Genomic DNA, 24,763 nt, shown 5'->3' with positions numbered 1-24,763 from the left:
TCTCCGTAAGAGAGAGGAAGGGAGGAGCAGGGGGTGTTAGGAGAGTAGGGAGGAGGGGTGGGAAGAAGGAGAGAAAGAAGGAGAGAGTTCAGGGGGAAAAAAATTCACTCTCCCTCTCTTCTCACCCCCACTTGAAAATCTTAAGAGAGTTTGGAAGAGCTGGTCAACTTTCCGAAACATCTGAATCTTTTTACAGCCCTCCGTTCTTTCCCTGGGCCAGCTGTGGGGAGGGAAAAGGAAGAGAGAGGAGGAGGAGGGAGGAGAGAGAGACAGAGAGACACAGAGAGAGAGAGAGAGAGAGAGAGAGACGAGAGACGAGAGACGCGCGCGAGAGAGACGTGCAGGGAGGAGGGAGAGCGAGCAGGCCGGCGCGGAGCGCAAGGCCACCGCCTCTTCGCCTCTCCAAACTCCCGGCCAAGGCGCGCGGTGGCGTCCTCGCGCTCTCGCTCGCGCCCCCGCCCGTCGCCCGCGCAGGCCAGGCATGAATGCTGAGACTTGTGTCTCTTACTGCGAGTCGCCGGCTGCTGCCATGGACGCCTACTACAGCCCGGTGTCGCAGAGCCGGGAGGGCTCATCGCCTTTTAGGGCATACCCCGGCGGCGATAAGTTCGGCACAACTTTCCTCTCGGCCGCCGCCAAAGGGCAGGGATTCGGAGACGCCAAGAGCCGGGCCCGCTACGGCGCGGGGCAGCAGGACCTGGCGGCACCCCTGGAGAGCGGCGCCGGGGCGCGGGGCTCCTTTAACAAGTTCCAGCCGCAGCCGCAGCCCCAGCCGCCGGCCCCGCAGCAGCCGCCGCAGCCGCAGCCGCAGCCGCCCGCGCAGCAACCGCATCTCTACTTGCAGCGCGGCGCTTGCAAGACTCCCCCGGACGGCAGCCTCAAACTCCAGGAAGGCAGCGGCGGCCACAACGCGGCCTTGCAGGTCCCCTGCTACGGTGAGTGCACGTGCGGGGCGCTCGGGCCGGGGCGCCCGGGGCCGGGGCTTCGGAGCCCTGGAAACCCGCTGGGCTGGCTGGAGGCCGGGCTCGGCGGGCCGGGTAGGCGCGGAGCCGAGCGGCGGGGGGGCTCGGGGACGGAAGACGGGAACCGGCTGTGGCGAGGGCATCGTGGGATCCGTCCTGCCACCTCCATCTCCCCACGCCGAGGGCTCGGAGCGGTTTGGGCTGTTAAACCCGAGCCGGAGTTTGTTTGTCCCGGTCCTCGCCGGTTCCCGAGACCGCTCGCTTTGCGCGGCTCGCGGGGCCGCCTCCGAAGCGGATGCTTCGCCCGGCCAGCAGCGGCGTTGGCGCGGCGCTCTGGCGCGGGGTCTCCGGGGCTGCCGTGGCCTCGTTTCCCCGCAGGCCAGGAGGCTCCCCGGGCGACACTGCAGGTGGGAAGCGTCGCAGGTGCCGAGCCCGCCGGGAGCCCGGAGCGCAGAAAGTCGGCTGAGCGCGCCCGGGATGCCGTGGATCAGGGACGCCCCAAGGGTGCGGGGCCGCAGACTCCTGGAGCCATCGAAGACCCGAGTTCGCGCTCCCCCACCACACCCCACAAGCCTGGCTCCCGCGTGGAGAGAGGCAGGCCGGCTGGCGTTCCCGGCGGGTCTCCTCCCGCGGACCTGGGAGGCGGCTGGCCTCGGAACAATGGTTTAGGACCAACCCGAAAGAAGGCAGGGAGCTGCAGAGTTATGGGCAGCGCAATGCTTGGGGAAGAGGGAAGCTTCTGTGTTCTGATTTGGGCCCACAGGGAACCTGAGGCCTAAATGACCTCCAAGCCCCCTTGAGCTCCCAGGCAGGAGGCAGGACTGGGCCCCCAGAGCTTAGCAACCTTGATGGAAGAAAGGGCAGCCTGAGGCCAGAGCGGCTCAGGAGCCTAGGCCTCCTTGCCCGCTGAATCAGGATTGACAAGCCCCAAGCTGGCAGCGAGAGCAACCCAGAGGGGAGGGAAAAATCTTCTCTGGGCTAGGAGCCCTGGATACACACACTCCCTGAGGCCTTGGCCTTCCGGGGGTCCTTGGAAATGAGCTGGCCCTGACACAGCAATGCTTTGGCTTCGCTGGTCCAAGCTGGAGGGAGAGACACCAGGACTGGGGACAGATAAGGGACATGGTGGAGGCCTCAGTGGCTAGAATTTCCTTAGGAAAACGGCCCATGGCAGACACTTTCCTATATTCCAGCTTGCTCCCAGAGGCTCAGAGCCGGTTCATTAGGTGGTTGTTGACACAAACATTTGCACAATCATACACTTGACTACATACAACCTCTTCCTCGTGAGCCAACGTAGTCACTCACTAAACACACTCACTCATGGGTCACAGTCACACACTCCCAAACCCACAGGACAGGACTGAGAGCAGACTGAGAAACATCCAGTGGCCTTTCCCCACTTCTTCCACCTTTCCTCTCCACCTTCCTGCTGGAATGACATCGGGCACTCAACTCAGATCACAGACATTCATGGCTCCGCACAGGTGCTCCTTCCCCACTGGGCAGCAAGAGATTGTCAGCCCCTTCAGCACGCCCCTGCCTGCCAGGGCTCCCTCCTCCAGGCCTCACCCAGGCCCCTCCTGGTCCCTGTCACCCCCGACTACTAGGTGAGAGCAAGTCTCAGGCTGGGGGACCGGTGGAGGTCCACTGTGCAAAGCCAGGGGCCTCGTAGGCTTTCTCTCCCACTCTACTGGATTTTCACGTTTTAAAGAAATCCACTCGTGAGGCTTCTGAAGACGAAGAGACATTATATAAGAAGAGATCCCAAAAGGCTTCCAGCCTCTCGTTTGGCAGATGTCTTCAGGTGGTGGGGAGAGGAGAGGAAAGGGCTGGCCCCCTCTGGGCACCCTCTCAAAGCCCTGCTGGGCCCCTGCTCAGCAGCCTGGCCCTTCCTCTAACTTGCATCAGCCCGTTAAGGAAGGGACTCCTCGGAAGCCCTTTTCCTCAGAGAGATAACTGCCTCAGTGGGTGGTAAGGGCCCCCCCACCACCCCAAGCCAAGAAAGCAAAAGTCTAGTCTCCTCCAGGTTTCCACCAAAAGCCTCTGTGCAGTTGGGAACATGCGGGCACTCAATTCTGAGGACAGGACAGGCTACTGCTGTTGCTCTGGGCAAAGCCATAAGCTGCAGATTGGGACAAAAGGTGGCCCAGAATCAGCCACAGGACCACCACTCCCTGGAGGCCTGAGATGGAGGCTCAGCTCGCAAACAACAGACAGCTCTGTTTATTCTCCTAGTAGCCCAGCTCCCCTGGCCAGGAGATTGCTGGCCCTTAAAGAAAGATTAGGCACATGAAGTACAAGCTGAGAAACCAAGGCACCAAGAGGTTAGGCTGTGCCCTTTACAGAGGCAGCTGGGAGGCAGGCCCCTGGATTCGGCTCTGTAGGCGGCCAGCAAGCAGGGAAACTGAGGCACACCCGGGTAGCTGTTCTCTCCCACACTTGGGGAGTGTGGAATCAAAAGGTAGTAAATGGGGTTCAAAGAAAAAGCCATGGGATGTTCCCAGGAGCTCGGGGAAAGGCCAAAGCAGACCAGGCCTCAGCCAGAGGCTCCTCCGCAGCTGCTGGCTGGCTGACCGCAGGTAACTTGGGCCTTGCAAACCTCCCTCCGGGCTCTTTTGGTCCCGGGGCCGGAAGCTCGGTTCTCCTTCGCAGTACTGCGCCAGACGGGAGGAGAGGCTTCAGAGACCTTTTCTGGGACCTCAGCCCCAAGAGCCACTGCCCGCGCGTCCTAGCGGCCCTGGGTGCGGAAGAGCCGGCCTGGGGGGCTGCGCCAGGGCCACACCGAGAGGGCGCGCGGCGGAGAAGCCGCCTCCAGTCCCCGCGGCCGTCCTTCCCCCGCTCGGAGCTGCGGAAAGCAGAGGTGAGAAGTCCTCTCAGTCTGCAGGCGTCCCTACCCCTTCTTGGGCCTCCGTTTCCCTCTCTGTACTAAAAGGGCCAAGAGCTAGCCGACTCTGCAGTCCCCTCCGGGTGCCGGGGATAACTGGGAGTTTACGAACGTGCCCCCGCGGGTTCGCGCGTGCCGCAATCACCGCCTCGCCGGGCTCCCGGGCGCACTTCGACTTTCCGAAGTCCTTGCTGGTCCCCGGCCCGAAGGCCCTAGACACGCCAGGTTGGAGAGCCAGCCGACGTTTCTCCGCGGCGCAGAGAGCCTCCTTCTCGCCAGAGTGAGGTCTCCCGCGCCTCGCCCCCGAACCCCGGGAGGCTACCCCGAGACCCCGCGGCCGCTGCCCCAGGTCTCTGCCATGCGCCCCTGGAAGCTTCGGGGAGCAGCCCTGCTCCATCCTCTTTCGCTTTCGATTCGGTGCACGCAGGTTTTCGTTGCTAGCCGCTGACTACCTTGCCATCCACGCGCCCCTCTCCCCAGCCCCAAAAGAAGCGCTCACAGCTCAGAGGTCGGGAGACGCGGGCCAGGCCTGAGGCCGCTGGGGCGCCCGCCGAGGGGTTGGTCCTGATTTGTCGAATTAGACGCAGTGTTTGAACGCTAAGGGCATTTATCCCCCCCCCCCCCCGCACCGACACAATTTGCACACCACGAAACGTGTAAACTCCGCCCGGGTCCTATTCGAAGTTAGTCAAAGAACCGGCGTGTGGTTTTGCATAAGAGAAACCCAAAATAAGACGGCGAGAATCGGACAAGCAAGAAGCAGTTAAGAGGCGGTGGGTGATTGTAGGATGATGAGAGAAAACTCCAGCCTGGGAGCTGTGCCGTTGCCGACCCCGATCAATTTTGGGCGAGAGGGCAGAGCAGGAATATGCTTTTAATGCTGTACTTTGTAAACAATTTCTAGAGCAGTCAGCGTTCTTGAGCCGTTGGCCTAAACACGGATGATCTTAAATAAAATTTAAAAAAAAACCGAAGGCCTGGATTAAAGGTTGAGTATTTTAAATCAATCGATTTGCACAGTTTTCTTTATTATAATTTATGTACAGCGCAGTGCACGGCTAAGTGGAAAGTTCGAAGAACTGTTCTGTGTGTGTACACTGGGACAGCTACCAGCGGGATCACGATACAGGCACGTAATGTCCCTGAAAATCTGGGGGGGGTATTTTTTTGGTGAGTTGTTTCAAGAAAATTTCAGAAGAGACTTCAGAAAGTTGGGGTCCCCACCCCCGTTGGTGACGGCAGTGTTTCTTGAGTAGGGTGACGCCCGGTCATTTGCGCCACCCGGACTGGAAAACCAGAAACCTCGGGGCAGCAGCCGGCCGTCCCGGACTCGCTGAAGCCCCGGGCAGTTCAGGCTGCGCAAAGCAACCGCAGCTGAGGTAGGAAAACAAGCTAAAACACCGTGCATTACATTTCGCTAAAGTCCCTAAGGACTTTCGTTTTGGAGAACAGCTGGGCACACTTTTCTGGGGATGTTCCTAGCTCTGGGCCTCAGCCCCTTTCCTCCTTCCTGCAGCTCTGCGCGCCGCTGTGTTTTGGTGGAAAATTGAAATGCGAAATGGAAATACGGCGGCCTTTGCAGCAGTGGGAGTGCGGGGAGTTGGGCGTCCCACGCGCTCGGTGTGGGTGCCGGCTTCTCCTCTGGCCGGTGTGCCTGAAGCAGCAGGCGGGGAAAACTGCCCAGAGTGCCGGAGGCTCCAGAGGCAGGGATCGGGACGGGAAGCCGGGCTGGGTGGTGCTTGTTTTGCCCCAAGGAAAGGGGAGTAGGAAAGAGGGGCTGCGACACGGTGCTAGGTTAGAGAGAGCTCCCTGCGCCCCGAAGCCCGCACCCTGGACACCTCACCCCAGCCCCAATCCCCACCTAGGCCCGGGCACTGTTTTGGGTGGGGCGGTGAGAGCCTGGTTTTGCCTCTCGTGGGTCTCAGCCTGCCAGGCGCCATCTGGCCATGTGCTCCCGAAGCTACGGGGTTCCCCGGGCTTTGCTGAAGTGACAAGGCGGGTCATCAGATTAGGAAACCAAGACAGTTCCATGCTGGTACTGCTCAGTGAATTCAGAGTTTAGGACACCGCTGGGTCCCCTTGCTCAGGGACCCTGGGCACCACAAGCCTTTGTTGGGTCCGGATTAGACCAGTGAGAAGAGGCCCTTCTTCCAAACAGTGCTGTTTTGCGGAAAGAAGACGCATCTCTCTCCAGCCAGCAAGCCCTCCCAGCTGCAGGCTGGGGCTTCTCTAAGTTCACAGTTACTTGTGGCCCCCAGGGACCTCCCCCCACCCCACCCCCCCACTGGAGGCCCCCCCAGCCTTCTCTGGTCTACAGATGTGCAAGTGGGCCACACCCCCACCTCCTTGCAAGAATTCTCCTTACTCACCTGGCACAGGGGGACAAGATAGCCTGGGTCAGCAAGTGCTCTGTTGCCTGACCGCCATTCTCCCTAAAAAGGCTGACTCAGTGGTTGGGTAGAAACCTGGGGACCCCAGAGCCTCCCCCCACTCCCCGCTTCCACCCCAGGCCAGGGGCATTCCAAGGCCTTGCCAAAGACCTGTACTCTACCCCCATCCCACCCAGCAGGCACCACCAGCACCAAGGAGAAGAGGAAGGGGTGGAAAGGGAGCTGAGGCTTGGCTGAGGGGAGGTTCAGGGGAGCCAAGCGCTGGGGACTAGGGTGGCGATGCTTAGCAGCAGGAGGTTTCAGATTTTAGCTCCAGAGGCAGATGGGAGCGTCAGCACGGAGCTCCACTGCACCCGAAATGCCTTTTTGGAGAGGAGAGTTTTACTGGGAAATACCTGCAGACTGTGTGTGTGTGTGTGTGTGTGTGAGAGAGAGAGAGAGAGAGAGAGAGAGAGAGAGAGACTGAAGTGCCACCACCCACCAAGTACCTGTCTTTCCCGGCCAACGAGAGCGAGAGCTTCGTGTGCTTGAGTACGTAGGATCTGCTGGGCGCCCGCACTGCGGCGAGTTCCAGAAAGAGCGAGAGCTGCACCCGCCCTTCGTTGGATTCTTAAAGCAGATTGCCTTAGCTCGGACTCTCGGTCCAAACGGGGGGCCGCGGAGCGTGGGCGTCTGCCCCAAGGCCCTTGCGGATAGGCTGCGGGCGACCCAGGCTGGGGCAGAGCCGCTGGCTCTCCGTGCGCTCCGAAGGCCCTGGCCGAGAAGATTGGGAGGCTGCGTGCGGGAGGTTTGGGCGAGGCGCACGTTGTGGGGCAGGGCCCACAAGCCGGTGTGGATCACAGCAGTTCTCCACCGCGGGGTTCTCTACTCCCTGCGTGGCCTTCAGAACGTGGCCCATCCCCTCTGGGTCTGAATTTGTGAAATGCGGGAGTTTGGACTATTTCCAAAGGCTCTCTAGGGGTTTTTAGGACGGTACCAGTCTAGACCCACCTTCACCCCGTTTCTCTGGCCTCTCCCCAAACTGGGGCTTACACACACTTCTCTCCAGGAGAAATTGGATAGAACGGACAGAAAAGTCTTCCCTAGAAGCAGAAACGGGTCTTGGGGTTTCCTGAGGTGAGCTAAGGGGGTACAGGGATAATGTGGGCAGCAGTTCCAGGATAAGTGGGCCGTGGCCCTAGAGGGCCTGGGTTAATGCAGGTTCTAGACTCCAGGCTTGGACGTAAATATGGAGAGGAGCCAACTCTGGAGAGTCTTGGTGCCCACAGATGACCAGGCTCTGGGCTGAGGCCTGGGGTTCCTGGCCCCTGTAGTCAACTCATGTCCCCTGTCTCTGCTCAGGGTACCTATGTCCACACTTACTGAACCAGACTTCCTCCTAGGAGAACAGAGTGCTTGCGGGCTATTCTACAGCTTATGTCCTTCCAGATGGAGATCCATGGGCATAACAAATATTTACCGGTCAGTAGAAGGCTGAATGGAGAACCGATGTCTCGTTTTTATGGGCACGAGTGCAGCGTGAACCCCGTGGGCATGTGTCCTGCCCGTGCTCACTGGGTCTGAGTCCTGCTGTCCTAACGTGTTTCCAAGTGTGGCCGTGGGTTCTAACTGGTGTGCACGCCTGCGTGGAAGACACACTTGCACCTGTTGTACCCCATGTAGGGGAGCTGCGTGCCTGTTAGGGGAGCACCTGTGTCAGTTAGGGACACCCCTGGGGCCTCCTGTGGCAGGCAGAGCCTCTGCCGCCAGAGCACTTGTGGGGAGACCATGACTAAGCATCCGTGCTCCACAGCCTGTGGCCTTCCCAGCCACAGGTCCCAGCTGCCCAGGAAAGCTGCCTGAGTGAGTGGCAATCCCCACGTGGAGCCCTAGAGTCTTCCAGCAGCTCTGGCCGGGTCCCCGCAGCCCACCCACACCACAGAGAAGCCTCTTCCAACACTTAGCTCTCCAGTATACCCTCTATCCTGTGGAGCTCATTGTAGAAAAGAAACCATTGTGGGTGCCGTCTCTAGACATGTTGCAGAACCCATTTAGCAGATGAGTAAGCTGAGACCCAGGGAGACATGGAGCCCTGCAGCCAGGTTAGTGGGAAGGCAGAATGCACAATTGGTTTTTCCTCCTTCCGCAGCTGGATGTGGGGGAAGTAGGGGTTGGGAGAACATCTGCTGGCCTCACCCACTCTCTTCCTTCGGTGTAACCCCGCCAGCTAATCACACACACTCTCTGGTTGCGCCAAATAGGGCAGGTGTTTGTAGCCCCACTCTCCTGAGACAAAAGGCGGACTCCACCAGAGAGCCTGGGGATTCAAGGCAACAGTCGAGTATGGGGTTGGGGGGAGGGCCCCCCGTGGGATTGCAGGGATTCATCCCACCCATGACTTGGCTGGGACCCCTAATCTCTGCCAGGCTCCCTAGGACAAGTCTTCTTCCCTGAGCGGTGGAAACCATGCTGATGCATGCCTGAGGGACTTAGCTGAGGCCACATGACCGATCTCTTCTCTGGGATGGCCACCGGTCGGGCCAGGGGCATTCGCCATATCCAGGAGCCTGGCTTCTCCCCCACTACACACCATGGATCACAGTGTCAGGGTGGGTGTCCCACCCAGTGTTGGGAGAGACGCCAGATGTCTGCTGGCTCAAATGTCCGGTTTCACAGACAGAGGGACGGAGATGCTGATTCTACTCATTCATCACTCACCAAACTTTGTCACTGTGCCAGGCCTTGTGGGGGATTCTGAGAAGCACAGGGCACGTCCCCTGCCTTCAGGTCTAGAGTTCGAGAAAGATCAGTAACTGGGCAAGCCCAGTTCCCTGAAGCTGGTACTGGGATGGGGAAGCCGGGACTCAGGCTGTGGGGCGTGCCTGGCAGGAAGGGCTGTCCTGGGGTTGGCAGCTCGTGAGAAGTCCCCCACCCCACTCCCAGGTGAGCCTAACCTCGCCCAGTAAGGGGAGGGCTCAGAGAGGGCGGGGGAAGTGGGAAGTTGCCACCTGCTTGCCTGATCTTCTCTGGTACCTGAACAGCCCAAGGCAGCTTCTTCCCGTCCTCTGTTTCTCCCTCCAGGCCTCCTCTGCAGAACAAGAGATCTGGGTTCAAGTCTTGACATTGCCCCAGAAATGTGCCCCCTGTCTCTAGGGCTCTACTCAATCTTCTCATGTGTAAATTGAGGCCCTCTGGGCGTGTCCTGCCTATGAGGGAGGAGAGTGGTGGGTTGTAAGGGTGCAGAGAGGTAGTGTGCCTGCAGGGCAAGTTCTCTGTCTGGAAAGGATTAGGAGCTCCACCCCCTCATGTGTCCACCCTTGAGGGCACTAGGGTATGGCCACCTATGGCAAGGAGGTGGGGGTTCTGATCAGGTTTCAGAGTGGGGATGGAGACTCCCAGGCTCTCCCAGGTATGGGCCCCTCAGTGTCCATGGATCTCCCTGGCGGGCTCTGCAGCCCCACCATCCAGCAACGTGGGCTCCCATCTGGCTCAGGTCCCCATTGGGGGCCTCGGTCTCCCATCTGTAAAACCCCCACATGGCGCTAGGTGATTCCTGAAGCCCTGGGGTTCTGTACTGTTCCAGGCCTGGGATCCAGGCGCCAGGAGAGAGTGGTTGGTCTCTCCGGGATCCTCAGGAGGTCTCTGGGCCCCACCACTCTGCCTGATTCATTGTATTGAAGGGGAAGGTAAGTCTGACCCGCAGAAGCGGCCAGTCTGGCGTGCCTGGTCTGGCTCCCTGCCTCAGTTTTCCCATCTGCAGGATGGGGACAATAATGAAGTGAGTCTGGTGGAGTGTGAGGCAAAAGGGGGTTTGAGTTGGCAGGGCAAACCCCCTGTGCTGCTGATTCTGTGTGTCAGCTGCATTTACCCACCCCTGTGGGAACGCCGGGCAGTGTACCAGATGTCAAGGGCGATTTCATTGAATCTCAGTCTCTGGCCCATGACATAGATCCTCCTGCCATCCTACTTCAAGGAGGTGAACAGACTCAGAGAGCTCAAGTCCTCGCCCAAGGTAGGACTTCTGGGAAGGGAGAAGGTAAGTGCTTGATGGCCCAAGGCCCTGAGAGCCTGAAAGGCTTTCTTTTGTAGGAGGAGCCTAAGGAGACTTGAGGCCACCCTAATCCTGAGCCTGGAAGACTGGGTTTTACAAATATGGCCCCCAAGGAGCGCTTCCCTTCTCCACATCTGGGGATGCGGTGGGTAGGGAGGTCAAGGGTGGGCTTGGTGCCCGACAGATCAGAGTTCTAGACTTGACCCCGTGACCTTGGCCACAGCTTCTTCACCCGCTCAAGTGTCCTGCTGAGCTGTGGTGAGAAGGGGGGGAGCAGGCATGACACAGGGGCCTCAAACTGGTCTGAGGGATTTCGCCTTGAGTTTCCAGAGGCCCCAGGAACATGCCAGAAACTCTGCTCAAGGCAGGGTGGAGCTGACAACCATGGGAGGGACGAATAAAGGGAAATCTTGCCAAATCTCTTTTCTTTCCCCCTTTCTTTGAACGCAGGCCTCTTGCACCCTGTTGGGAAACCGTTTATCCCCACGGGGCTTCCTGTGGAGCGTGGGGGGTGGGAGCAGAGAGGTCTTAGGTGGCCCCATTTTGTGTGAGCCTTGAGTCCTCTTGGACTCTGCCCTTGAAGGAACACCCCTTTGCCCCCACTGTTTCCCCTTGGCTGTCACGTCAGGGGCCACAAGCCAGGGTCCAGCTGCCACATCCAGGGCCAGCTCCAGTGAGATGGGTAACCTCCCTCCCCACCCCCACTCTCCTCCTGCTAGGTCCCTCCTGCCTATGGCTCCATCCCCCACCTGCTCCATTCTGGGCCCCTTGTCCTCTTCTGCTGTCCTCCTGGCAGGGCCACCTGAGAGCTGCTGCTGTTCATGCTTGAGTACCTTATCTACTCAGCCCTATCCCTGGGGTTCAGAGACACCCCCCTCCCCCCCACACACACGCAGGAGATGTAGCCTCTCTGCTCTGGAAAGGATGCTGTCCGGAGCTCAGAGCCCAGACAGGAAGAAGTATATAGACCTGAGCCTCTCGGTGTAGTCAGCACTTGGAGAGGGGAGGGTGGCGGCCGTGATTACAGTGGGCCAGACACCATGCGGGATGGGAGAGGCAGAGAGCTCTCTCCTCCCTCTTTGTAGAATGAATTGGGTGCTGCTACAGACTTCTTCTACCCCCAAAGCAGCCCCCACAAGCTCGAGCCCCATGTCAGGGAGGTATGCAGCATTTGGCATGAGTGAGTTGATCCCTAACCTCAGGGAGCTGGATGTGCAGAAGCCAGAGTCCCCAGGGGAAGTGCAAATGGACTGGGGCTTTGTGGATATGGACATTTGAAGTGGACTTCAGAGGCTGAAGAGAAGCTCCCACGGAAGGAGCTGGAAAGGGCACTCTTGACTCAGAAAACAGCAGGAATAAGGGCTTAGAGTTGGGAAAGTACCTGCAGTGTTTGGGAAAGAGTCTGTGGTGTGCAGGGGGCCCCCGTTGGACACAGGCAAGATGGGGCAAGATGGGACCCGAGGAATGGCAGTAGCAAAGCCCAACTCGAGGTTGGCTTTCTGCTGAAGGATTTGGACCTGAGAGAAACCCCTGGAGGCCTCTGAGCATTGTGAGAGGCCAAGATCCCAAGCCGAGTGTTCTTCATGCTACTCAGAGGGCCTTTTTAAAAATTCAAAATCTCTTATTTAATTAGGGATAGTTGTTTTTATTGTGTTAAAAATGTAAAGTTTACCATTTTGATCATTTTAAGTGAACCATTCGGTGAGGACACGGTGTTTCCTGGAAGGGGGCTCACACAGCAGCTGGCCTTTTGCGTCTGGTCCGCTCTTGATCTGCTTTGAAGAAATGTGGATTCAAGTCTGTTGCCCATTTTAGGGGTTGGGTTGTTTGTCTGTTGTTGAACTGTAGGAGCTCTTTATATATTCTGGATAATAATCCCTCATCAGACCCATGATTCTCAAGTATTTTCTCTCATTCTGTGGGTTGTCTCTCCCTCTCTGGATCATGCCCTTTTGATGCACAGTAGATTTTAATTTTGATGAAATCCAGTTTATCAATTTTTGTCTTTTTTTCCCTGTGCTTTCGACGTCACAACCACAAAATCATCGCTAACCCGCATGTCACAAAGAATTTCCCCAGTGTTTTCCTCTAAGACCTTTACGGTTTTCCCTCTTAAGTTGAGATCCCTTCTGAGTAAGGATCCAACTCTTTATTTCTTTGCATTTAGATACCCAGTTTTCCGAGCAACCCTTGTTGGAAAGACTACCCTTTCTCTGTTGAATGGTCTTGTCACCTTGCTGATAATCAGTTGGCCATATGTTTGAGAGTCTATTTCTAGGCTCTTTCTTCTGTTCCATTGGTTTGTCTCCCTGCCCCGGGCATGGCTTTCTGAGGTGAAGTCCAGAATCCCAGAATATGGGAAACCTCAAAAGTCATCCTGTCCATCCCCTTGCCTCCAGACTAATGACGAAGCAGCCAAAGAGATTCAGCCCAGGGACACGTTTGTTTTCCAGGAACTAGAGCTGGTAAGAAGGAGTGGAGGGCAGAGCCGTTGGCAAGAGTGCCAGAATTATAACCTTGGCCTCTGGCCACTTCTGAGAGGCTCAAATTTGGGACCTCCTCTTCCAGTAAGGTGCTCCCAGTGCCCCCTCCTGGTGGAGCAGGGAGGAACTCCAGGAGGGAAGCTCCCATCCACCGCAAACCAGCTCAATGCTGTTTCCCCTGCCCCTTGACTATTTTCTGTTTGATTCCCCTGAGAGGCTCTTGCGGCCACCTGCGTCCACCCCGGCCCTCCCCGATGCTGTCCCATGAACAGAGCCTGGGGCTGAGGCCAGATTAGACATGATTCTGCACCCCTCCCTCCCCACCCATAGGTGACCAGAGAGGAGGGAGCTATATAGCAGTGGCCGTCACTGCTGGGGGAGGCGGTCCTCCTGTACGTCTCACCTTGCGGCCCCCCAGCCCCAGGATTAAACAGACACCCACTTGAGCCTGGTCTCCCAGTTGCCTGCCCAGAGACAAGGAACAGGTGTGCTCTCTAGCATTCTTGGAATCTTACAGAAATTGTGTTTGCCGCCGCACCCCCCAGTCCCCCCCGCCCCGCCATGAGGTTCACAGGCAGCCTGAAGCTTTAGATGCCCTTGGTTTGGGGGGATGGGGGGCTCCCGGGCCAGGACCTGGAAACAGATGTCAGCCCGTACAGCTGAGGGGCCTCAGGCAACCTGGCTGACCTCTCTGCCTCAACCTCTTCATCTGTAAAATGAGGCTAAGAATACTATCTGCCTTTAGGGTATCGCGAGAATTAAATAAGCTAATACAGGTAAAGAGTTTAGAACAGTCCTTGGAACAGAGTAAGTGCTCAGTAAGTATGAACTGTTATTGGCAGGATTTCACTGGAACCCTGGCTATGTCAGGCTGGTCAGAAACTTTGATGGGCCCTTACGGTTGACTTGGATACACAAAATTGGAACATGGACAAAGGATAACTGAATGTACACTGGGTGGTTGACAAAATCCTTTGAAATATGGATGAGTGATACAAGGGGTAGGGACTGGCCATCGGCCTTAGCATGGGGGCAGTGAGGGTCAAGGAGGGAGAAGGAGGGCACCCCCAGACCCTTCAGAACCTACAGCCCACGTCTCCCCAGGCTGCCATACCTCACACCCAGGCATCTTGAACTGGGGCATAACTTTCTTTCTTCCCCATCTGAAAGACATCCGACAGCATCTGACCTGGAGGTCCCCGAGGCCGGGCTTGGTGCGTGTTCATCCCTGCATTGACTCAGGGCCAGGCACAGAGAGTGTCCCGCTTGGGGCCTATCAGGGAGGTGCTGCACCCACACTGGGCCCCAGCACACCCGTCTGCGATGAAGGGAGTGCTGGTAAGCATCACCCATGGGCCAAGCTTGCCCTGGGATCTTGCACTCAAATCCCTCAAGAGGCATTAGGACTCCTAATTTACAGATAAAGAGCCCAGATCTCCTGAAGTCAAAGGGCCTTGCTCTTCTCCACTCCTCTGCCCTACAGGTCAATGCTCCTGACCTTGGTGACATCATGCTGGTGTGGCCGTCAGACACGATCAATCATGTGGGAGAGCTCAGTAAACCGGGGAGGCAGATTTGGGAGCAGAAAATCTGGGGGCAGATTTTCAATGTACAGCACACTGTCTTCCCCTCACCACTACAGTGATGACCACAGATCTTGACCGCACAGACCCCATCTCCCTCCTACTTCCGGAGTCCTCCTCAGAACCAGGCCAGCCTGACCCGAGCTGAAGTCAGACCCATAACCGACTGAGCCACCCAGGTGCCCCCATACCATGCATTTTAGGCAGAGACTTATTTGAAAACTTCTTTCAGTCCAGATGAGCAGAAGTCAATGAGAGAACCATTCTCCAACCAACATGTAAATATTGGAATATTGAGAATTATTTATACTTGCCTACTTGTATGTGATGGGCAAAACGCTTGGAACTTACCTACTCCAAATTCCAGCCACTTAGATGGAAGCCCTAACCAATAGCTTAGATACAAGCATGTTCTAGAAATTTGGTAATTTTAACCATCTATAAAGGTGGAATTTCTTAAAGCTGAGATTGAATAATCTTACCATCATCATCCATCTCAGAAAACTCTTAACTGGCAGCCTTACAGTGACTTCAGCCATTATTTTTCCCTTCTCGTCCAAGAGGAGAAAAGTCTTCTGGCTTTTTCAGCTTATAAATGATTCTTTAGGTTTGAACAAACACATTCAGAGAAAGAGAACGCTTGATTTTGGTAAAAGAAGAAATTCTCTGCAGACCCACATGGTCCTTCCACAGGCTGAGATGTTCAATAATTTAACAAGATTAGTTCAGTGTGGGTGCCTGGGTGGCCCAGTTGGTTAAGCAACTGCCTTCAGCTCAGGTCATGATTCTGGAGTCCCGGCATCGAGTCCCTCATCGGGCTCCCTGCTCAGTGGGGAATCTGCTTCTCCCTCTGATACTCTCCCCTTTCATACTTCCTCTCTCTCTCTCTCTCAAATAAACAAATAAATAAACTCTTTTTAAAAAAAGAGATTAGTTCAGTGCAACAGTATTTGCTGGGGGGGGGGCAGTGAGGGTAAGGGAATAGGGCAAGACCCCATCCCTACCTCCGGTGAAGGTCCCGTCCAATGACGGAGGCTTGCAATGCTTGCACAGCTTGCAATGCTGTGTGATGAGCGATTTAGCTTGTAGGGGCCATTAGGGAAACTCAAAGGAGAGTGTGGCAGGGAATCCACAAGGAGGAGGTCCCACCAGCCTGGGAAGGTGACAGAAGGAGCCCGGACCTGGCCCTGAATCAGCGAGCTTAGTTTCTCCGTGACAGCAGCAAGTGGTACATTTCTGGAATGGCCCCTCTTGCCACTGTCCACCCCGGATGCCTTTCCGATGATACAGTGGGTCGAAGGCACTAGATGTTCCCATTGAGAAATTCTTGAGCAATTAAACGTTGGGGTGCCAGCAGAGGCCAGATGTCGCCAAGAGTGTGGAAGCGAGGATTTTTTAAGTCGTTCACGATGGACCTGAACTTGGTCATCAGTGCAGTGATTAAAATTACCATCCTCCTTTCACACTGCAGTGTGCCTTACGCTAAAATGTATTTATGGAAGGGTTTTTCTTTAAAACACTAGAAGTTTTAAGTAAATATAAGACAAAATAAATCTAACATGTCGTTTTTACAGCGGTTTCAAGTGTCTCAGCCCATGGACAGTCTTTGCTATAAATGTGAATTTATCAGAAGGAGACGGTTGCAGCTGGAGCGTCTTAGCTTTGCTCCTGCAAGTGTCCTGGCCTAACTCAGCCCCAGATAACAATTGTATTGATTTCTGCTGCAGGACTCCCACTGAGAAGGGCAAACTGTCTCGGACAGGGATCTGCAGGCTTGTACTCTGCTTCATTCAAAACTCACACCCATTTTGGGATGCGGACCATATTGACTTTACAGGGGAGGCGGCACCCAGAAACCAACTCACACCATTGGGCGACAGAACTATGGGTGGTTTGGGAGCCCTCCCTGTAACCTTTCGACTCCCTCCGTTTCCTGGATCGGGAAAACCGACATTTACATAAAGTGCTAGCAAAGCACGGCGTCAACAGACCTCTCCAATTAGACTGTTGCCTCAAAGCCCCTCCTATATAGAGATCTGGACTGGCCCCTAAAAATATCCCCCCCACCCCCACTGAGGCTGGCCTAGATGCCCCTGTCCTGTCCAGCACCCTGCACTGTAATCAGTCCCCCTGATGCCTGTGGGCCTTTGAGGGAAGGGGTCTTTATCCGGCTTTGTATTTCCACCACCGAGAACTTGGCATGCGTAAAGCTGGTGCTCCAGAAATGGTACTGAGGAATGAATGAATGAGTGAGTGAGTGAACGAATGAATGAATGAATGAAGAGTGCATGCGTGAAGCAAATAAGTGGCAGAATTAGAAATCAAGTCCGTTGGACTCCGAAGATTTCTCATTCATTTCATTTCACCGAGTGCAGGATTTAAGCTTCTCAGCCTGGTCTGCCTTGGGTTTGAAAGTGCTATTTTGTGTCTCTGGGGGTGGGGGGGTGCTGGGGATGCAGGTTTTCTCCCTGTTACAGAGGAGGAATGGAGCTCAGAGGGGTTCTGTGGGAGATGTTTAGGGACAAGTCCAAGGCTGTATAGTTGGCGGAGGTGGAGAGGGGCAATGCACAGGTGACCACAGGGCTGGTTTGAAATCAGGAGACCGTGATCTTCCACTGGCAGGTTGTGTGAAGGCTCAGGGCCTCCTCATCCTCCCTGTAAGGAGGGGCATGGCCCAGTGTGGTCCCTGAGCTCTGGGGCTTCTTGCTGTGGGGAAGGGAGAGTTTGGGAGGCCACATCTGCCTCTCTGGCAGCGGGCCTGGCCCTGGGTGGGTCCCCTTTCCCTTGGAAGGTGTCAGGATCTGGGGCACCTGGGTAGCTCAGTCAGTTCAACGTCTGCCTTCAGCTCAGGTCATGATCCCATGGTGCTGGGATCGAGTCCCGCATCAGGCTCCCTGCTCAGTGGGGAGCCTGCTTCTCCCTCTCCCCCTGTGGCTTCTCTCTGTCAATCAATATATAAAATCTTAAAAAAAAAAAAAAATACCAGGATCTCCTCCAGCCATGGGAGGCCAAACTGGAGGTTGATACCTGGGCTAGGCCTGGAAGGAAGGAAACTTCCAGGCTCCTTGAGGAGCTGCTAACGGGGGTGCGGGTTCTGACTAAAGTTAAGACCCCCACCCAATGTGGCAAACATCAGGACGCAGTGTTGCAGTGTTCGGTAGTAAGTGGGCTTTCCATGAACTAGGGGATGGGTTGGTACTACTCAGAAGGATTATGTAATTGTTTTGATTATTGTCCCCAGCCCTGGGGGGAGGGCTCCTCCCTGGTCATTAAGACCTGCCTAGTCTGGAGAGTTGGAAGTTTCCTGTTTTACCAGGAAATGTAACATGTCTTGCCAAGACTTCTTCGGTTTTCAATACACAGTTCAAGGCCCCACTGTCATGAAGCCTCCCCTGACCTTTTCTTTTCTTTTTTTTTTTTTTTAAAGATTTTATTTATTTATTTGACAGAGAGAGATCACAAGTAGGCAGAGAGGCAGGCAGAGAGAGAGGAAGGGAAGCAGGCTTCCTGCTGAGCAGCGAGCCCGATGCGGGACTCGATCCCAGGACTCTGGGATCATGACCTGAGCCGAAGGCAGCGGCTTAACCCACTGAGCCACCCAGGCGCCCTCCCCTGACCTTTTCAAGTAGAACTGACCACTGCTCCTTATGGGCCCCACTGCGCCCAGGACACAGTGAGTGCTCCTGCTCTTTGGGCTCCAGGACAACTGGTCACCGTTACCTGTCTGCCCCCTTCATAAGGTCACGACCCAGGGGGAAGCGCTCCATGAACACACACCTGAGTGAACCAAGGGATGAGGGCGTGAACAGACGCAAACCCAGACACAGTATCAAGAAAGAACAAAAGAAGGAATCTGGGGTGTATGTAGGCTGGGAGGTGGAGAGGACCTAGCCCTGGACAGAGTGAGCCAAAGCCAGGACAAAGGCCCTAAGGGACACGGGCTAGGGGACTTTCTTTGCTTTTTTCAATTTTTTTATTGCGATAAGATATACATATAACATAAAATTGACCATCTTAGAACTATTTTTAATTGTGGTATAATTAACACATTAACTATTTTTCAGTGGTATTAAACATATTAGTAATGTTGTATAGTCATCCCTGCCATCTATCTCCATAGCGCTTCTCATCTTGTAAAAGCAAAGCTCTGTACCCCCTAACCACTAACTTCCCATCCCCCTCCCAGCCCCTAGCCACCACCATCTACTTTCTGTCTCTGAGCACTTGACCCCTCTAGGTACCTGGGATGCAGGGAAGCTTTGCTGTGACTGGCTTATTTCACTTTTCAGCACGTCCTCATGCTTCCTCCGTGTTGTAGCACAGGTCAGAATTTCCTTCCTTTTTCAGGCTGAATAATATTCCATCGCATGGAGAGACCACTCTTTGCTTATCCACTCATCTGCCGTTTATTGGTTTGCTCCCACCTGTTAGCTCCTGTCAGTGCTTTTCTTATCATTCTTGTTTTGTTTTGTTTTGTTTGTTTTGGACGCAAGGAAGCCTCCCTCCTTCATACCACTTTATTTTTTTTTTAAGATTTTATTTATCTATTTGACAGACAGAGATCACAAGTAGGCAGAGAGGCAGGCAGAGAGAGATGGAGAAGCAGACTCCCCGCTGAGCAGAGAGCCCGATGCGGGGCTCGATCCCAGGACTCCGAGGTCATGACCTGAGCCGAAGGCAGCAGCTTAACCCACTGAGTCACCCAGGCGCCCCCTTCATACCACTTTTAAGAAAACCTAAATTATAACAGCTTCAAAAAATAAAGTACCTCTTTACTTTTAAGTCCTGATGGTAGCTTGACCTCGGCTAACAAAATATGCCTCCTACAGGTCTTAGAAATGCTGCTAGAAAAGTCACCTGCTCCAACCAGGTCACCTGTCACTTCTGAGGAAGTAAGGGTTTTCAGAGGGCTGGGGAGGTAGGGTTCGTCCCCAGAGCTGGCATCTGCCTTGGGATTTTGCTGTGGGCGTGCAGGCCCATGTGTGAAGGCCGTGGATGGCAGTGGTCGCTCATGACGCTCCCGCGCACACCCTGTTCACGTCACTACTGACGCCGCCTACAGAGTGGGGATTCCTGCGTAAGGTGATTTCTTCCTATTCGTGCCCACATAACTAATTTCCCGTGTAACCATAATCTTTTTTTAATTTATGTAAAAACATTTTAAATGGGGGTATAATTAACATGCAACATAGTATCAGTTCCAGGTATACAACATAATGGTTTGATATTTGGGTATATTCAGAAATGATCACCACAGTAAGCCTTGCTACCATCTGTCACCTCCCATAGTTACCATAAGTTTTTTTTTTCTTGGGATGAGAACTTCTGAGATCTACTCTCTTAGCAACTGTCAAATATATGATACAGCACTATCCACATACTTCTTTTTAAAGGTTTTTTTTTTTTTTTTTTAATTTGGGCACAGTTTCCGACGTAGAGAAAAGTTACAAGCAGAGGACAAGGAACCCCCAGATCCCCATTGCGCCAAGTCCCCAAATGTTGACATTTTGCTGGATCTGTGTTCTTGTCAATCCCTCTTGCAGGCTCTCGGGGTGTACGCACGTGTGCTGATTTATAAACATACATACGTGTTGTGTCCTTGGCACTGATTAAGAGGGAGCTGCACACGCATACCGCCTTCCTCTGAATCCTTTGGCATTTAGCCGAGAATGAACACAAAACAAGACTTAGTGCTGGGGAGAGAATTAATGGGGGGCAAGCTGGGGGATGGAGGAGACCCCAAAATTGAGGTCCCGAGAAAAGGCATGGGTCCCCATTGGAGGGCCCAGTTGTTCGAGAGAGTTCTATCAGGGTCGGTGCTGAAGGTGAGAGACGCTGGGACCCCTGTAGAAGTAGCTGAGGGAAGTGGCTTTCTGGGACTCTGGGTCCTGCTCCTTTGTCTTGACCCTGTCTCCTAGCTGCCCCATCCCAGCCACACAGAGAAAATGCCCCAGGCTGGGGGTTTGAACCTGAGCTTTGCCTCCTACCATTTCCTCTTGCTGGCCTCAGTGTCCTAGCACATTTCACACTGCCACAGCGTGATGAGTGATGAGCGTCCTAGGCCTGGGTTCAAGCCCAAGGCCCTGTCACTGGCTTTTAGTGACAGTTCCTTCCTCAGTCCTGGGAAGTGCCCCCGCCCAATCCTCCGGGCCAGAGGAAGACCACCCCCCAACCCAGCCCCTGTGGGAAGAACAGGGAGGGCTTCTGTGTGGGGGTAGAGCGAAGATAGAGGGGCCGCAGCCCTTGCCTCTGCTGAACCCCCCCCAACTTAGAGGATCCCACAGAGATCTGCCAGGGCCATAGAAAACACCACCGGGGGTGCTGGGTTTTGGGGGCAGCTGTATGGCTCCTTCACAAGCAGCTGGAGGACCCAGGATTCCTCAGGGTCTCCACAAAGGACAACTTGGGGGAATAAATTGCCCTCGGTTGCTGGTGACATTCAACGAGTCCTTGCTCTCCGAGCCTCAGTTTACCCATCTGTGGAGTGAGGATTCTCAGGAGAGCCACCACATGGGAATTTTGAGGGGGTCAAAATCAGTCAAGAATGTGAAAAGCCCCAGAACCGGTGGAGGAATGAACTCTGTGGGGAAAGGACGGAGACCCATCTCATTCATCTCTGTGTCCCTTGGGGAGCTAGGACAGTGGCATACGCACAGTAGGGCTGGATAGCTGTTTGTCTGGCAAACCCTCCCAGTTCGGGCCTTGGTCTTCAAGCAGACTTCTAGAAACCTCATCAAGGCCTGGGGCCCTGGGGCCCTGGGGCCCTGGGGCCCACCATTCACCCTGAGGAACTTCACTGGAACTGCAGTGCCTCCTGGTGGCAAGACGAGCAACTGCAGCCTTGAACCTGGCCAGCAAAGAGTGGGGCTCTAGAACCTTCAAGGAAGCAGGGGTCCAGGGAGCTTGTGGTTGAGCATTGTGCGCATCCCAGGGCCTGGTGACTCCTCCTCAGTTGTGGCTTCCCACAGGGACTGTGCCCCTCCATAACCCCTTCCCCCATCCCTGGAAGGAAGCCAGGTAATACTTGTTGAAATGAGAACACAGAGAAGCCAAGAGTTCTGTGCAGGACCATAGAGGCAGCAAGGCTGCCTGTGGTCCTTTACGCCCTGCCCCATGGCTAGGTGGGTTCCTGAACCCACTCTCCCACCTCCCTGCCTCAGCCACCCCACCCATACAACAGTATGCACCAAGGGACCCGGGCCCTCCTGGATCTGGAGCCCAGCCCTGTGGCTGGGTCCGTCCCCTGCAGGTGCCTTGGGTCACCCCCAGCAGGACATACAGAGCTCCCAAAGGCAGAAAGAGGCAGGTCCACCTTGGGCCCCAGCTATGCATCAGGGACGTGCTGTTCTGAACCTCTCACACTCAAGCGTGGGACAGGACCCGGCACAAGCACTTGAAAGCAAAGAACTCAGTATTTAAGAGCTAAGCCCAGCCCTGGGGTCAGGGAAGGAGAAGGGGTCATCCTGGCCCTGAACCTTGGGAGTCCACTAAAAGCAATCCACAGAAGAAGGAACGTAACAAATGAAAGATTCAACTTTTATATTTATAAAATATAAATTCAAACAAGATCTCACTTTCATTTATCACCCTGGCAGAGATGTTTAATGTGCCAGGACACCCCTCATCCTGAAGCAGGCGGGCATGTGGGTAGTCGAGGGGAGACTCACGGCTCTGGAAGGCAGTTTGGCCCTCTTGATCGGAGACCTTCAAATGTGAACACGATCTGATCCAGTCGTTCCAGTTCTTGGAGCTCCTTCTAATGTAATCACCATGATGTAGGAAGGATTTAATGACAAGGATGTTCATCGCGGGCCTGTTATCCTTGAAACAATCAGAAACCCGGGTGCCCAGCAGTAGGGGACTCACTAGACAGAGTTTGTCGCTGTGGTGGAATCACATGCAGCCAATTCAAATGGTGTGATGGAAGAATCGAGAACGGCATGGAAAGATGTCCTGGAGAGAGTGTTAAGTTTAAAAAAAAGTGTGCGAAGAAACGTGTCTGCATGGGTGTGCTTATGTGTGTGTGTGTTATAGTTTCTGTCTCTTGGCATATCTTCACTTCGCTGATTGATTTTTAATGTTTTTCCATGTGGGAAATTGGATAATTGTTATATTTGTGTGACACTCTGGGGGAATGAAAGGACTCATCCGTGGGACTAGAAGGGACTAGGAGCGAGGCGGAGGGTGGGAGAAAATATGAGTCTACGAAGCAGGCAGGGGTCAGACCTGCCTGGGGAATCATGAATGTCACAGTAAGCCTGATTGGTAGGGTTGGCAGATTTAGGGGAAAACAAGACAAAACAAAACAAAAATCTAACAATAAACTCAGAATGCTCAGTTAAATTTGAATTTTAAATAAACAATGAATAATTTTTACTGTCAGTATTTCCCATGCAATCTCTAGGACATATTTATACTAAATATTAGTCCTTGTTTCTCTGAAATTCTAACTTAACTGAGCACCCTGTAGTTTACCTGGCGATCCCAGTGAGAGCTCTGGGAAGCAGTGAAAGCCTTTAGAGTAGGTTGTGGTACAATCAGATGTGTGTGTCTGGTTGTATTTGAAGGTAGTGGGCCTGAAGGCAGAGAAACCCTTTAGGAGGTGAACATAAGCCTACAGTCTGGAAGTCTCCAGAGCCTAAGAGAATGCGAAGTCCTAGGGGGCCCAGTTTGTGAGGACAGCGGCCAATCCCTGCCATAAAAGGGCCTTTCTCTGAAGCATCCCTATCCTTCCTCCACCACACCCCTATTGGTGCTTACCTCCTACCCCCCAAAACTTCACAGCAGAGTTCAGTCATCTCTTGAGATTCTAATCCTTGGTTTCAAATAGTATTTTATATAATGATAAAAGCAATTCTTATTCATGGTAAGACAAATAGAAAAGTAATTCAGACCAGAAAAAAAAAAAAAAGGAACAAAAATCAACCCATATCCTATATTCCCACCTTTAGAAACTTCTAGAACTTTCTGAGGACAGATATTCCACCCCTTCTGCATTTTTTAAAAGATGAGATTTATTTATGACACCCCGAACATCCTTCCAGATGCTAAAACACTGTTCATTTATATTAGTTTCATTCATTTGTTCATCAAGTGTTTATTGAATACCTACTGCGTGCCAGCCACGATAGTTGGCATTAGACAGGGGTACACAAAGCAAATATATTCAGATATACTCTCCGTTTTATGGAAGGCAGAGAGAGGTAATAAACAAAAGGGGAAAAAATCCCCAATAAATACATAATAATGTGTGGGCAAAGCCAAGAAAGAAACAGTTTGCAGAGTATGGAATATCAGGAAGGATCTTCTATTTATGGAAATAGAATCCTTTATTTAACCAGTCTCCTATTCCTGGATATTTTGGTTATTTTTGTTTTTTCTGTATAATGATGCCATGATGAGCTTTGTCTTTAGCAAATTCTTCATGCCAAGCCATAAAGATTCCTTTAGGCTACATTCCTGGAAGTGGAATTTCTGGGTGAAGATATACAAACTTTTTATTAGTTAGTTTTTCTGTAACATATGAAAACACAGTTTTGTATTTTCTCTATAGTTTATTTGTCTTTCATTTTTAAAATAATGTGCTGCAAAATTAAAATCGGGGGGTGGTGTATAGTTTTATGAATCTTAACACATCCCCATGCAGATTCAGGTACTCACACACCAGCCGCCTCTGGTCCAGCCCTCCCCCTCCCCGGCCCCTGGCAACCAACGATCTGCTCTCCATCCTCCTGCTGCTGTCTTTCCCAGGATGTCCTGGGATAAATAAGCAGAGTCATACATATGTAAATTTTGAGTCTGGCCTCCTTTACAGACCATAATGCTGCTTTTGAGAGTTATTCCTGCCAGTGACTGTGTAATAGCTCATTCCTTTTATCTCTGAGTCTCTAGCCCCTAGCGTGGCGGTTCCAGTTCGCTTATCCATTCACCTGTTCGAGGACCTTTGGGTTGTTTCCAGTGTGGGGTGATTCTGACCAAAGCCGCTGTAAGCATTTGCAGGCAGGTTCGGTGAACATCAGTCTTCACATCTTCCGGCCCAACGCCTCACAGCGGCATCGCTGGGTCACGTGGGGAGTGTGGGTTTAATTATAGAACTGCTTCTCTGTTTGCCCAACCAACGACGTGGGAGACTTTCCGTGGCTCCGTGTCCTCGTCATCACCTGGTGCCGCCCGGGGTTTCACTTCCGTGGCAGTCGGTGCGTGGGGCTGTCTCACGGGGCTCATACTTTGCATTTCCGGACTGGATAATCTGTCCAGCGTGTTTGCATGCTTTTTTGTCGCCTGTAGGTCCTTTCGGGTGAGGTGTCTATTTACATATTTTGCCCACTTCTTTTTTTTCTCCTTTCATACTACTGTTAACTAAGCCCCATCCTTTATTCAGAGGTCACTAGTTGTGTCCCTGCTGTCGTTTCACTGCTCCAGGAGCCG

The 24,763-nt window shown here is 53.9% G+C and overlaps 1 protein-coding gene across 1 annotated transcript in view; it reads left to right on the top strand.

Annotated features, from left to right (window-relative positions):
- Window positions 1-424: 424 nt before the first annotated feature.
- ALX4 (ALX homeobox 4) overlaps window positions 425-24,763 on the top strand; it is a 40,093-nt gene continuing 15,754 nt past the window's right edge. Inside the window, exon 1 of the mRNA XM_047692447.1 lies at window positions 425-935. Coding sequence (XP_047548403.1) covers window positions 482-935 — 454 coding nt within the window. The 5' untranslated portion in view covers window positions 425-481. The remainder of the gene's footprint in view (window positions 936-24,763) is intronic.

The sequence above is a fragment of the Lutra lutra genome, chromosome 10, assembly GCF_902655055.1.
Source record: "Lutra lutra chromosome 10, mLutLut1.2, whole genome shotgun sequence".
Taxonomy (NCBI): domain Eukaryota; kingdom Metazoa; phylum Chordata; class Mammalia; order Carnivora; family Mustelidae; genus Lutra; species Lutra lutra.
Note: the sequence above shows the minus strand (reverse complement) of the source record. Positions and strands in the feature narration are given on the sequence as shown.